Source organism: Callorhinchus milii, unplaced genomic scaffold (genome assembly GCF_018977255.1).
Source record: "Callorhinchus milii isolate IMCB2004 unplaced genomic scaffold, IMCB_Cmil_1.0 Scaffold9, whole genome shotgun sequence".
NCBI lineage: Eukaryota > Metazoa > Chordata > Chondrichthyes > Chimaeriformes > Callorhinchidae > Callorhinchus > Callorhinchus milii.
The window spans coordinates 11,969,250-11,982,000 of NW_024704750.1; the positions used below are offsets into that span (position 1 = coordinate 11,969,250).

General features: G+C 38.4%; 1 protein-coding gene across 1 annotated transcript in view; it reads left to right on the forward strand.

Annotated features, from left to right (window-relative positions):
* Positions 1 to 12,751, forward strand: part of scfd1 (sec1 family domain containing 1) — a 46,116-nt gene that overhangs the window by 26,904 nt on the left and 6,461 nt on the right. Inside the window, exons 20-21 of the mRNA XM_042337886.1 lie at positions 6,849 to 6,902; positions 10,987 to 11,039. Of these exons, the coding sequence (XP_042193820.1) occupies positions 6,849 to 6,902; positions 10,987 to 11,039 (107 nt within the window). The remainder of the gene's footprint in view (positions 1 to 6,848; positions 6,903 to 10,986; positions 11,040 to 12,751) is intronic.

The window sequence follows — 12,751 nt, forward strand, 5'->3', positions numbered from 1 at the left end:
CTTACTTTCCCACCAGATACAAATATGTGATGAAATTAAACTTCCTTAATGGGATGTGAAGGTAATTTTCTTACTATGCAAGTAGATCCCAGTGGCAAAATTGCACTAAATGAGTAGATGTAAGTAATCCACATGCATTCAGTTCATTTTGGATACTCCTCGGCTCCCATCAACGTCTTCTGTCCTACGGGTTCTGATCTCCTCAACCGCCTAACGAGCGATGTACAGGAAGCCGAAGCGAGCAAGTAGTGGAGTGCGGAGTCAGAAGGTCGGTGATGTGGAGAGCCAGGGCATGAAGCAATTTGTAAACGAGTAGAGGATCTTGAAGTGATCCATTCTATAATAGGGAGCCAGTGGAGCCTGGGAAGAACAACAACAACTTGCACTTATATAGCGCCCTCCACGCAGGGTAGCGTTTCACCACTTAACAATGGCAGAGCCTGATTCCGAGATGGGGGGAGAGATGACCGTAATAATCATCGAAAAGGAAGGTCTTCAGATCTTGCCCCTCTCTCCCCTTGAAGAAGGGGAGAGAGGGGCAAGGCAGAGGGCTTGAGGGAGAGTGTTCCACAGTTTCGGGGCATAGTGACTGAAAGCGCGACCTCCAATGGTGAAACGGAGGGTGCAAGGGACAAGCATGAGGCTGGTGCCAGTGGAGCGGAGGCACTGGGTGGTGGATTGGGGATTGAGGAGGTAGGGAGGTGCCAAGGAGTGAATGGATTTGAACATAAGTTTGAGGATTTTGAAGTCGATCCATTGGGTGATGGGGAGCCAGTGGAGCCTGGCCAGAAATGGTGAGATGGGGATATGGGTGAGATGGGAGTTTGGTCCGGGTAAGTATGGAGCCAGCAGTGTTTTGAATGAGCTGGATTTTTTGAATAGTGGAGCTGGGGAGACCGGCGAAGAGTGAGTTTGAGTAATCCAGAGGGGAGGTGAAGAACAGAAACATTCCACAGGGAATTTATATGTTCCTAGGTCTCTAAAAGAGTGTGTGTGGTCCATAGTGTTTGCAGTCGCAAGTTATTTCAGAGAGTGTGTCAGTGATTGATGTTGGATTTCCTACCCCAGATTAATCCACTTGGGTCATAATATTAATATTGGCCTCTAAGTATTCACTTGCTGAAAGTTCAAGCCTTTAGATTGGCTAACATAAGAAATTTTCAATAGACTGCTGAAATTTTTAGAAGTGGTTAAATAACCAATGTTATTTTTTGAAAATACTTCCTATTGGCTCATTTTTTTTAAAAAACAAAATTTGGTTCAAATATGAATCATAAGCATTACCTTTACTTTTCCTTGGTGACAACTGTGTGGCCCTTGTGTCAATCATAATAAAAGGGTGTCATAAACCACTCCAGCAGTATGCAAAACATGAATATTATAAGAATGAAGAAGACTAAATGATAGATAATTATTTGTTTTAGACTTAGTGATCTATCTGCAAAATACAGAGTAAAATACATACTTTACACTAAAATCCTGTGAAGTGCTTTGAGATGTCCTCCCAACATAAAGGCGCTGTTCAAAATGCAAAGATTATCATTATTACAATATTACCTCTGTGATCTGTTGCATTTCATTTGTTACCACATTAATCATTGGTAGTTATCATATCTTTGAAATAATAAATGACCTTGGCTAGTAGAATAACTGAGCACATCTGTGTAAATATGATCCTATCAGTTTCCGCCTGCTGGAATCAATTCAGAGGAACATAGAACAGACATTTATTTCTAGTTCTTCCACAGAGGAATGCTCTTCCTTTTCTCTTCTGTATTTTAAATTAATACCTCTCACTTGATTTAGATTTTTAAAGCAACTCTGGAAAGCATCTTTAGTATAATTTTTTAACAAACATTAAGCATCATTATATCCCGTTTTTCAGATGAGATGTTAAACCGAGGTTCTGTTTCCCTGTTCAAGTGGATTTTAATGATTCCATGACAGTGTTCAAAAAATAAATACTCCCAGTGACCTGGCCAACAATCCCAGAAATAAATTTGCTCACTCGCTCTTTGGCTGTTGATGGGATATTGCCGTGCACAAATTGGCTGCTACATTTTGTCCACAAAATACACTGTCATTGTATGAGATGCTTTGAAACATCTCAGTGATAAAATAGGGCATTATATCAAATACAAGTATTGATATTATCATTTACTTATTGTTGAAATGCAGGATAAAAACAAGCAGTGTCCAAAGGAGGGAGAGGGGAATTAATATTTTTAATGACTATTATGCTCATTTTAAAGTAATTATTTTAACGTCATTCGATGGCTGAATTCTAGAAGAGGTGCTTCAGACATCATGAGAACTTAATCTGGCAAAGAGATTTGGGGAGTATGAATGGCGCAATGGATGAATATCTAGTAGAGTTTTGCAAACTCTTGTCCCACAAACTTGGGGCTCTTGGGGCACACATAAAATTATATACGAAAAAACATGGTGTTGATTTCCTGCCACCAACACAAAGTGCTCTAAAGTCTGTTAGACACTGCATCAGTTATTAATCAGTTAGATGCAAACAAACTTTTGATTGGATTGAGTAAGAGGACCCCTTTTTCATAGGAAAAATTGATGTTTCTTCACCCTTATATGATAATTTCATACCCCGTTTGCCTTTTCCCTGGCTCCATTGATCTGAATAGCTTCTCTTTTCCTATCCTGTTAAGTAACAAGACTAGAAAAAAATAGTCTGCTCTGATGTTTATATTAGCATATCTTCTGCATCCAAAAACCAGCAGTATAAACTTATCCTGTACAAAGCCTACCTATTAAGTTATATTTGAATAACTTTTGCCCTCTCTTACACTACCTCCTGCTTTGGCGGAGCTGGCCAAGTCTTGCTCCCAGACGTCTAAGTCTCTTGAACCAACTGCCAGAATGGCCTAAGGTAGCCTTTTTTCCCCATCATTTTCCACTCCTTTCCTGTGGAGAAGTTTCCTAGCTTCTGCATGCCACCTCCCCTTTACTTTCTAGCCAAGATTAGGAAGGGCGTCTGGTGGGGAAATCATTGGTGTGATAATTTTTCCACTCTGATACAGTGCAGCGGTAATACACTAGACACTCCCATTAATTTTTTGCTTTGTTGCCCACCCCTGCAAAGCTTCAGCTTATATAGAAAATCTCAACAAGTCATTTGGGATACTTATTGAAGTTAATGCAAAACTCCCTAATATCCTAGACTCATTCAGGATCTTATCTGAGAATAATTTGTGTAAAGGGATAAGTACATATGTTTTTAATAGTTGTTTAGGATAATTTAAAGAAGCAAGGATTGGAAGTCAATGGAGAACAAATTGTATCAATGAGAAAAGTAAATTGACTTTTGAGGGGGAAGGGGGTTGGCTGCTTAGTATTTTCCAGTATTAGAAATTAAAAGCAACATTAGTTTTGCAAGAAAAATAGAATTGAAGAGGAAACCAATCATAGGGTTTGAGGTGTCTAAGATTAAATTAATTGAAGGGAGAAAATGATCCTACCAGATATTATTTTAAAGTGTTTAAGGTATTAAATGAAATTGTTGAAAATTTGAAATGTATCAATTAAAAGCACCTTTTGTTCCCCAAAAATGAAATCATGTTGTTATTATTACTTCACACATTATAAATACAGACATGGTCTCACTTGATTTGAAATATGTAGTCTTCTGCCAGTACTGCTAAATCTGTGGAAAGTTTTATTGAAATAACTATTGGCAGCATAAAACCAAAGAGGAATTAAACACTGATATCCTTGTAGTTTACTACAGCAACTCTTTATAATAAAGTTATATAACGCCTAACCCAATGTGAGGGATGCAGACAGCAACTTTCTTTCTTGATACAGGCATCTTGCTATAGAATTCAATGTGTAAAAAGGAATAGACAGTACAAAATGCTTTAGAAACCCCAGATTTACCATAAAGGTATTTTATTTGCTTTGAGGACCATTTCTATTTGTCGAGGGATGCGAACAGTTTGTCTTAAAGGTGATCGGGATCCAGCTTCAGGAAGATTAATTTTGTAGCTGATTACAGCAACTTCTCTTGCTGTATTATGACTTCACATGCCTTCATTGAACAGAAGACTTAAGGCAGTCTATTTTTGTTAATGTTTCACTCCATCAAGTTAGCATACAAATAAAGTATTTTTGGCAGTATTCAAAAGGAACCTTTTACTGTTTCTAGATGTATTTGAATTAAAGCCATTTTGCACTTGGCCTTTAAGCCTATATTTGTTGTTGGATGGGAGAGGCAAGTAGTTGCATTGAGGTCATTTATATACAGTAAATTCTTAAAAACAATGCGCTTTTTTACTACTATGTAATGCATTAAACAAAACCACAAAGTAACATTAAATAGATAAGTAATGAATTTGGACTATAAATCCTGATTGTAACCCAGGAATTTAATAATGAAATTAATTCATTCTGGATTGAAGTTAAGAGTAAATATTTTAGCGTAAGATTGGGCTGTATTAAAATGGCAATATTGAGCCGAAATAGTGGGGTATTCCTGCCACTGTATTAATCATTGGTATGACCACACTTGGAATACTGTATGCAGTTCTGGTCACCGCAATATAAATAGGACATTACAACATGTTATAATGTGCTTCATTAAGACATTTTATAATCTGCTTCGTTATAATATGGTTTCCTTTGTAGCACCCAATTGGGATGTGAAACTTTGGGAATAAAAATCGAAAATGTGCTTTCTGGCTCTATGGGCACCTATGACGGTTATAATAATAATAATCCTTAATAATAATAATAATCCTTGCATTTGATATAGCGCTTTTCACGTCGGAAGGACATCCCAAAGCGCTTCACAGAATAGACTGTAAAGTGAATTGACTGTATATTTGTGGGCGAACGCGGCAGCCGATTGCGCACAGCAATGTCCCACAAAGAGTCGTAGATTGAAAATGACCAATTTATTATTGTTTTTGGTTTGGGAGGGATTATTATTAGGCGTGTGGAGTAAGGAAACTTGCCCAAGGTTTCGCCCTGCCTGGAATTGAACTCAGATCTCTCGCTTGCAAAGCGAGTGCTCTAACCACTGAGCTACAGGACTCCACACTGTTGTCACACAGGAAGCTAAAATGGCCAACTTCTGGGACCATAGGTCGCCACTGATATCACTTCCAATGCACTGTGCAATATTGTCTAAGATCCCGCATGAAGTATGACTAATTAAGTAAGTCACCATAAAGTAGCTCCTCCTGTACTTCAGTGTGTTTAGGATAGGAAAAAGAAAAAAAAAACTCCATAAGAAAAATCTGATATTTATTGATACATGACACACACATTCTATCAATCTCACTGGAGTTAATTAAATGACACTGTGACACTTCTATTGATTTTTCTTTTATATGATTGTTTTTTTTAGCAGAAACAAAAATATCTTTGGTGGCAGTTGCTTAATTCAATTGAGCATATCATTGGTATTGACACAGCGTGAAACCACTGGTATAAGATTTAGCAGCATGACTACTTTTGGCATGAGTAAAATGACTTGCTGGTAGTTTTTGTAACAAAGGATGAAATATTCAGGAAATCTCTGGAAGGTTATATCATATTGGTTTCATCATGTTGAAAATTTCTGTCAACAGGTATTATTTGCCTTTTTATCTGCTATGTTCTGATTGAAATATCAAAGGTTGGTTTAGAATGTTGCTGGAAATGATTTGGATGTTTTGGACTCGATGAGTACTCCATAATATGCGAAATCTCCAATCTCATTTGGTAATTGAGAGCATATTTTATTATCCATTCAGTCTATTTTCCTGTTTATCCAGTTGTTAGGTATCCAATATGCTTTGTATATATCTGATTAATTGAATGCTCATTCAGGAAATGCAATTATTATAAATGGTCCAATTTCGGTTCTGATGAATTTGGGCCAATTGCTGTAATGGTAAATGAGGATAATGTCCAACTGTTATCCAATCCAGTAGGAGTGCTCTTGCAAAAAGACATTTTGTTAAATTTCAACTTTATTGCAGTCTTCTTGATCAAATCATTTTGTGTTGTGCACATTGCATTTTTATGTCTGTAGATTTGTATGCGTCCATACAATAAATTAGTACAATTAAGTTAATATTTAAAAATAAAATTGAAAACCATTGACTGTAGCATTTCTTTAAATCTGAAATTTGTAATAGTTTAAGCAGTTATGTGATCCAGATTTATTTATTCTGTTGCATAAACCCTGTAGGGAAATTCTGAGTACTGTGGTGTAAAATTCCCACAGCTTATTTTAAAAATCAAGTGTGTTTTGAAATATTTCATTTCACGACATTGCTGTAGCAGAAAGGAAAATGATTTTGAAAAAGTATGTCAGTTTCCGTTGAAATAAATGATATTAATGATTCAAGAATGGCTGGAAGAGATTGGTTCCTAGGAAGCCATCTTATATATGGAGTTCATGTAGCATCATGAACTGCAGGAGATAGATCAAGCACCTTATTTTAATCTGGACCTTGAATTTATTTATTCTGCTTGTTCTTACTACCTATTTATTTTATTTGCATTCAAATGACATTGACCTGAGTTGCTCATAAAGAAAGAAAGTAAGTCTGACCTAGTTTGCTGTTGGCATCAGAGAGATAATGGTAGAGGGCCAGGGTGGTGGAGAAGGGAAATCGACAAAAGGTCGGAAAAGGAGGTCTTCAAGAGGGTATTGAAAGGAGGCAAGGGAGGGTTATTATAAAATTATAAAGATTACGGACTATCTTGTCAATCAACATCTCATTTGAGATAAACTAAAGGACACATGCAAGGACACTAACTTGATGGATACTTCATTCCTGGTCTTTCTTCACATCTGATTATTCTGGACTAATTCCTGATAAACTCCTTTGCAGAATCTACCAGTGACGCGTGTTTTGGACAACCTAATAGAGATGAAATCCAATCCTGTGAGTACAAGCCCCAGTGCTAGTTGTGAACAATTTCATACACAGCACATGTTTTTTTTAAGATTGCCAGTTTTCACACAAGCTTTCTTCATAATGATTTCAGCTGCATTCCCCAAAGTTATAAAATGTTGACAAACAAATGAACAGGGTAATTTAATGTAAATATGTTTTGCGAGCAATACTATCACTTATTGGGGAACTCCAGAAAGGCATACAGTGAACATGTTCCTTGATTCTAATATATCAAGTGTTTATATTATGTACAATCTCAAAAGTATTAGATTAAATTTGTATTAGTTAAAGGATATTCTTTGTTACAGTCATTGATTACTGTGGTTATTAATATGCACCAAATGTTGGAGTGATGTGTGTTTTGATTGTTCATAAGTTCATTTTCCAAGAATGAAGGGCGTGGGGGGAGAGGTAAATCCTGGTCTAATTCCACAGAAATTTGAAAGTAAGCTTTAATTCCAAAAACTAACATGTCACAACAATAGGTTGCATTTAAATCTAATAAGACCACAGTGACTCTGTATCTGGAAATGCTTATGTAAACACCCAATTTGAATGTTGGTCTCCAGAGAGAATGCTTACTTCACACACTTGTTCACCTGAATTATTTTTGATTGTTTTTTTTGGGAAGGTGTAATTATCTGCCGTTGTACGTATCAATGTTTGTAGGACTGGAACTTTACTAAGGAACTTTTATGCTTCAGAGAGTCACCTGGATAGTTGAAGTTATCCTTCCAGAGATCAGTTTTAAGATTAGCACAGTTGCTTTATTGTCTGCATACAATGGCTTGCTCAGATTAAATGCTCAAGCATTTAACAACTGAATCATTAGGGTAGCCTGGCTCAAATAGGAATTTTTTTTCAGATTGTGGTATACTTTATATGTATATAAGATTAAGTCACAAAATGGGGTCAACTTTTAGGTTCAAGCTTCAACTTGAAATTGCAAAAATCCATTGTGTGTTTGTTTATACTGGTAAGAAATGAGTCATTGTTGAACTTTTGTAATTGCATTGGAAGACTAGATAATTATTCCGAAACTTTAAAAAAGGTTTATTTTTAAATTGAAAAAAGATGGCTTCTGTTTAGTGTTTACATTTTATGACTGTCCAATGTTATCTTCTGGAGACCAACTGCAGTAGATGTTGCAAGCCAAAATAGCATATTTCTAAACTGAAAGAGTGCAGGCAAGTTTAACATCCTCTCTTTCAATATTCCCAACTTGGTGAATTGGCAAAAGATGAGAACCAAAAGAGAGAGCATTTCTTTCTTTTGTTTATAAACTGGAACCATTCCTCAATTGGCCAATTTTAAATGCTCATTCCCAAGATTTGGGGGTTAATCAAATCAGTTCTTGAATTGTTACAGGATACATCACCAATGCCAACAGGAATTAGTGCACCTGCTTTCAATAGTATGTTTACTTAATACAGCCATTTGAGTAAAGCCGATGCTGTTTTACTTTCCATAGAGTTTCAGTTTACAGTGCCATTTGCGTGTCTGTCAAAATGACATTAAATTTCTGACTTAATATCCTGATCTTATCAGTTTACCATGCTCCAGAGTCTTAATCTGGCAGCACAATATGTTTTGCTTGTCACAATTCTGCACGACATTTGGGGCCTGTTGTATAATGCTTGAAATAAATCCTAAATTTATTATAACAGACTATACATATAATACTTTTTCTTATATTTGTGTAACTTCAGTGATCTTTCTTTTCACTCTGAAACCCTCCCCGGTGTGAAGAGCACTATATAAATGTTGTATAAGTTTTTGTTGGTGGTGGTGCTATTTATTGGCAAATCATTTTCAGTTTTCCCTCTTCATACCCTTTTTCTGTCTTGCTGTTTCCCAGACAAGGTAGTAGCAAATAAAGTACTCCTTCTTTAGCCAATGGCATTCATAGGACCTTTAGAGCAATACTGTGCTGTGACTCATTTGCTGATTTTCCTTCACCTGGTTTGAAAGGATTGTATCTCTGTTCAGCATTTCCCATAATGGGCTTAGTTAAGATCAGCAACTCATTATTTGAGGAATTACAGATATGATTCCATTTCCTATTGAACATGAGGAGAGGGGTTGGTCAGCAGTGTGTCTGACATATGTGGAAACCCATCACCATGCTTAGGGGTATACAAACCAAACAGAGTTCTATGCATCCTATCTACATATTGGAATGGAACACTCACTCTTTCCTTGGAGGGATACATCCTGCTTATATAATTCCGGAGGGTATGAGACAGGTTGGTAAGACCCAAGGCTTGGGAACCTCAGAATGTGTATTGGGGTACTGCTGGAGTCTAACCAGCTAAAGTCACATGGCTTGCTGTCGAAAGCACTGTCAGGCAAGCTTTCCTGCTCCTTATTCAGGTTTGACCACCCTACCCATTGTGGCTTTGGCTTGCAAGGTTAGTAGCCTCAGGAACCAGGCTACCGAGATCACCGCAGAGCGTTGACTTACAACAATTCATTGCCAAGCATGCCACCTTGAAGCCAGTTCAGTTCCAAGGAGACTCCACATACATCCCCTCCAAAGAGGATAGTCACGAGTTGGTCATTTGACATCCAGCAATCGTGGGTTTGAGCCAGTGGCGTAGCTAGAAATGCGTGAGCACCAATTTTTGTTGGATGGGAAATGACCAAATTTCCATTCCTAGCGAACCCTCTCAGTACCTCCTGATCCAGCTCTCTTCCCTTCGCTCCCTGTGCTGTCTCAGCGACTGGTGGGCCTCCGTGCTAATTGGCTGTGGCCCACCCATGGCTACACCCCTTGGTTTGAGCCCTCACTAGGTGGGTGAGAGGTACCAAGAATTCTCTGCACGTTTTCACTTTGTATTGAAACGATGGTTCAGGAAATGTGAAACAATTACATCATCTCTTTCAAAACGAGCATGTAGAATAATCATCCATGATTAATTTTATTTGCCTGACCAATGATATTACTAGTGTCATTTATGCCTGAGCAGGTGCAAGTTACAACTGATATTAAATTGTACAGAAATCCCCAATAAATCACTACATGAAACAAGCATTTAAACTCTCAGGTTGATTTTTGTGTCTGATGTTACAAACTAAACTACCACCACAGTGGCTTATCAATGCATTGTGGGACAACTAGAACAAATTGTATTTATATAGCGCTTTTCACTTCAGGATGATGTCCCATGGTGCTGATAAATCCTACTATTTCCCCACCAGAACAGCCCCATCGTGGGTGTGTCATCAGCAAGAGATTTCTTACTTGGAGGAAATATTAAAAGCAAGTCTCACTGGGCCATTGACATCAATCTTGGCAGAGGCCTGGAACCAAGTTTCCTAGGGGCTTCTGTGTTCCATGTGGTAATCTGAAATTAGCTTGAAAATACTTTGAAAGTAAACATCTACTTTATAGCAATTGCTGCACTGAATTCCAATTACCACATTTAATATGCAGCAAATAATTGGATGAAGAATATGGTAAGCTAACTTATGAATTGGAAGAGGTTTTGATTAATGCTTCCATTTTTGGCACCAGATGCAGCTAGAAAAACATTTTTGAGATAGATGTGTAACGAATAACTTAGTGATGGGTAACTGAGCCTGCCATCTGTGGGATGATTTATGTAACTGAGCAATTGAGTCACTGCACAGTATGTGTTCATTTTTCTTTCTACGTGATTGTATCATGCTTCAGTAGATTTTTAATTTGAAGAAAAATCATTTTTTTCAGTATTACACTAATTTAGGGTTAGTTAAAATTTAAAAGTTAGTGCATAATTAAGATTGTTGCACTTTTTTGTATTAGCCTTAAACCCCTACATTAAGTTCACATAATGAAGTAAATAAGAACATTTTCAGCTATCAACCACTCAAATCAACTTGAGGGAGGATTGTCTTGTTTGTTTTGCTGAAGTGGTTGTGCAATATTTTATATATATAGTCACTAGTGACATTAAACCACATTGTAGATCACTAAATGTTTTTCTGAATGTATCCTTTACTGAGCATTTGGGATTATGAATTAATTATTTTTCCTTTCACAAACTAACTTTACCTTTGTAGTAAAAATGTAATGTCCATTTTTCTGTAGGAAACTGATGACTACAGGTATTTTGATCCAAAGATGCTTCGTGGTAGTGAGAGGTAAGTTGAGCATTTGCTTCTCTAACAACAACAACAAAATTACATTTGTACAGGGCCTTTCATGTCGAGAGGACATCCCAAGGTGCTGGACAGACAGAGTTAGGGAACCGAGCTGGGGGTCGGGGAGGGTGGAGGGACCGCGGAATGGAGTTCCAGAAGGTGGGGACAGAGTGTGGAAGGCATGCCCACCAATAATGGGGCGAGCGAATCGGGGTATGTGAAGCAGGCTGGAGCCCGCTGAGTGGAGGGAGTGAGCAGGATGGTAGGGGGTTAGGAGGTCGCAGAGGTAGGGGGGAGCAAGACCGTGGAGGGCTTTGAAGGTGAGGACCAGGATCTTATATAATAATATAATAATCCTTGCATTTGATATAGCGCTTTTTTTTACGTCTTCTCAACGTCTCAAAGTGCTTCACAGAATAGACTGTAAAGTGAATTGACTAAATTTGTGGGCGAAACGCAGCAGCCAATTGCGCACAGCAGTGTCCCACAAACAGTCGTGGATTGAACGTGACCAATTTATTATTGTTTTTGTTTTTGGAGGGATTATTATTAGACGTGTGGAGTAAGGAAACTTGCCCAAGGTTTCGCCCTGCCTGGAATTGAACCCAGGTGTCTCGCATGCAAGGCGAGTGCTCTAACCACTGAGCTACAGGTCTTGAACTATATCCTCTGTGTGTTCGGAAGCCAGTGGAATTGGGCAAGGATGGGGGTGATAGGGCAGCAGAGCCTAGTGCGGGAGAGGACACGGGCTGCAGAGTTCTGGATGATCTGTAGCCTATGGAGGGAGGAGTTGGGGAGGCCAACAAGCAGTGAGTTTGCATAGTCGAGCCTAGATGTAATGAAAGCATGTATGAGGGTTTCGGCGGCCTGCGGTGTGAGACAGTGGCGGTGCCGGGCGACATTGCAGAGGTGGGGGAAGGCAGAGTGGATCATAGCACAGGTGTGGAGTAGAAAGGATAGTTGAGGTCAAACAAGACCACAAGGTTCCGGACCAGCTTAGCAAGGTGGAGTGTGCAGCCATGGATGGTGATGCTGTCAGTGCCTAAGGTGAGGAGGCGCTGACGGGAGCCAATCAGGAGGGCCTCGGTTGACGTTCAACTGAAGAAAGTTAGCTCTCATCCAGAACTTGATGTCTGACAGACATTCTGTGAGGGCAGCAGTGGTCCTGGAGTCAAGGGTGGAGACAAAGAGGTAGAGTTGGGTGTCATCCTCATACATGTGGAAGTTGACCCCATGTCTGCGGATGCTGTCACCAAGAGGGAGCATATAGATGTTGAAGAGGAGGGGACCAAGGACGGAGCCCTGAGGAACGCCGCACGAGACGAACGTATATGGAATCTAAAGGCATAAATATAAGATCTTATAATAGATCTTATGCATCAAGAGAATTATGCTATCAGGAGCTAAATTAAAAATGTTAAATATCAAGTTCTCTAGCACAAATACTACCTATTTTAGAATGTGAGTTGGAAATGCTGTCTGACTAATGCTAATTTTCACAATATTCATTATAACCGCTTAAAGTGTGATTAGCAACTGTTATAATAATCAGTTACTAAACATTATAATTAATTTTAAATGTTTTACCCATTCTTGTTCCTTTTTTGTTGTTAAATGGAAAATTGGCTTGGAGAAATAGCTCAACAATTAATTAAATATTTTTGGTCAGCTAGGTGTCCACACACGTGCACAAGCACACACATAGCACACAT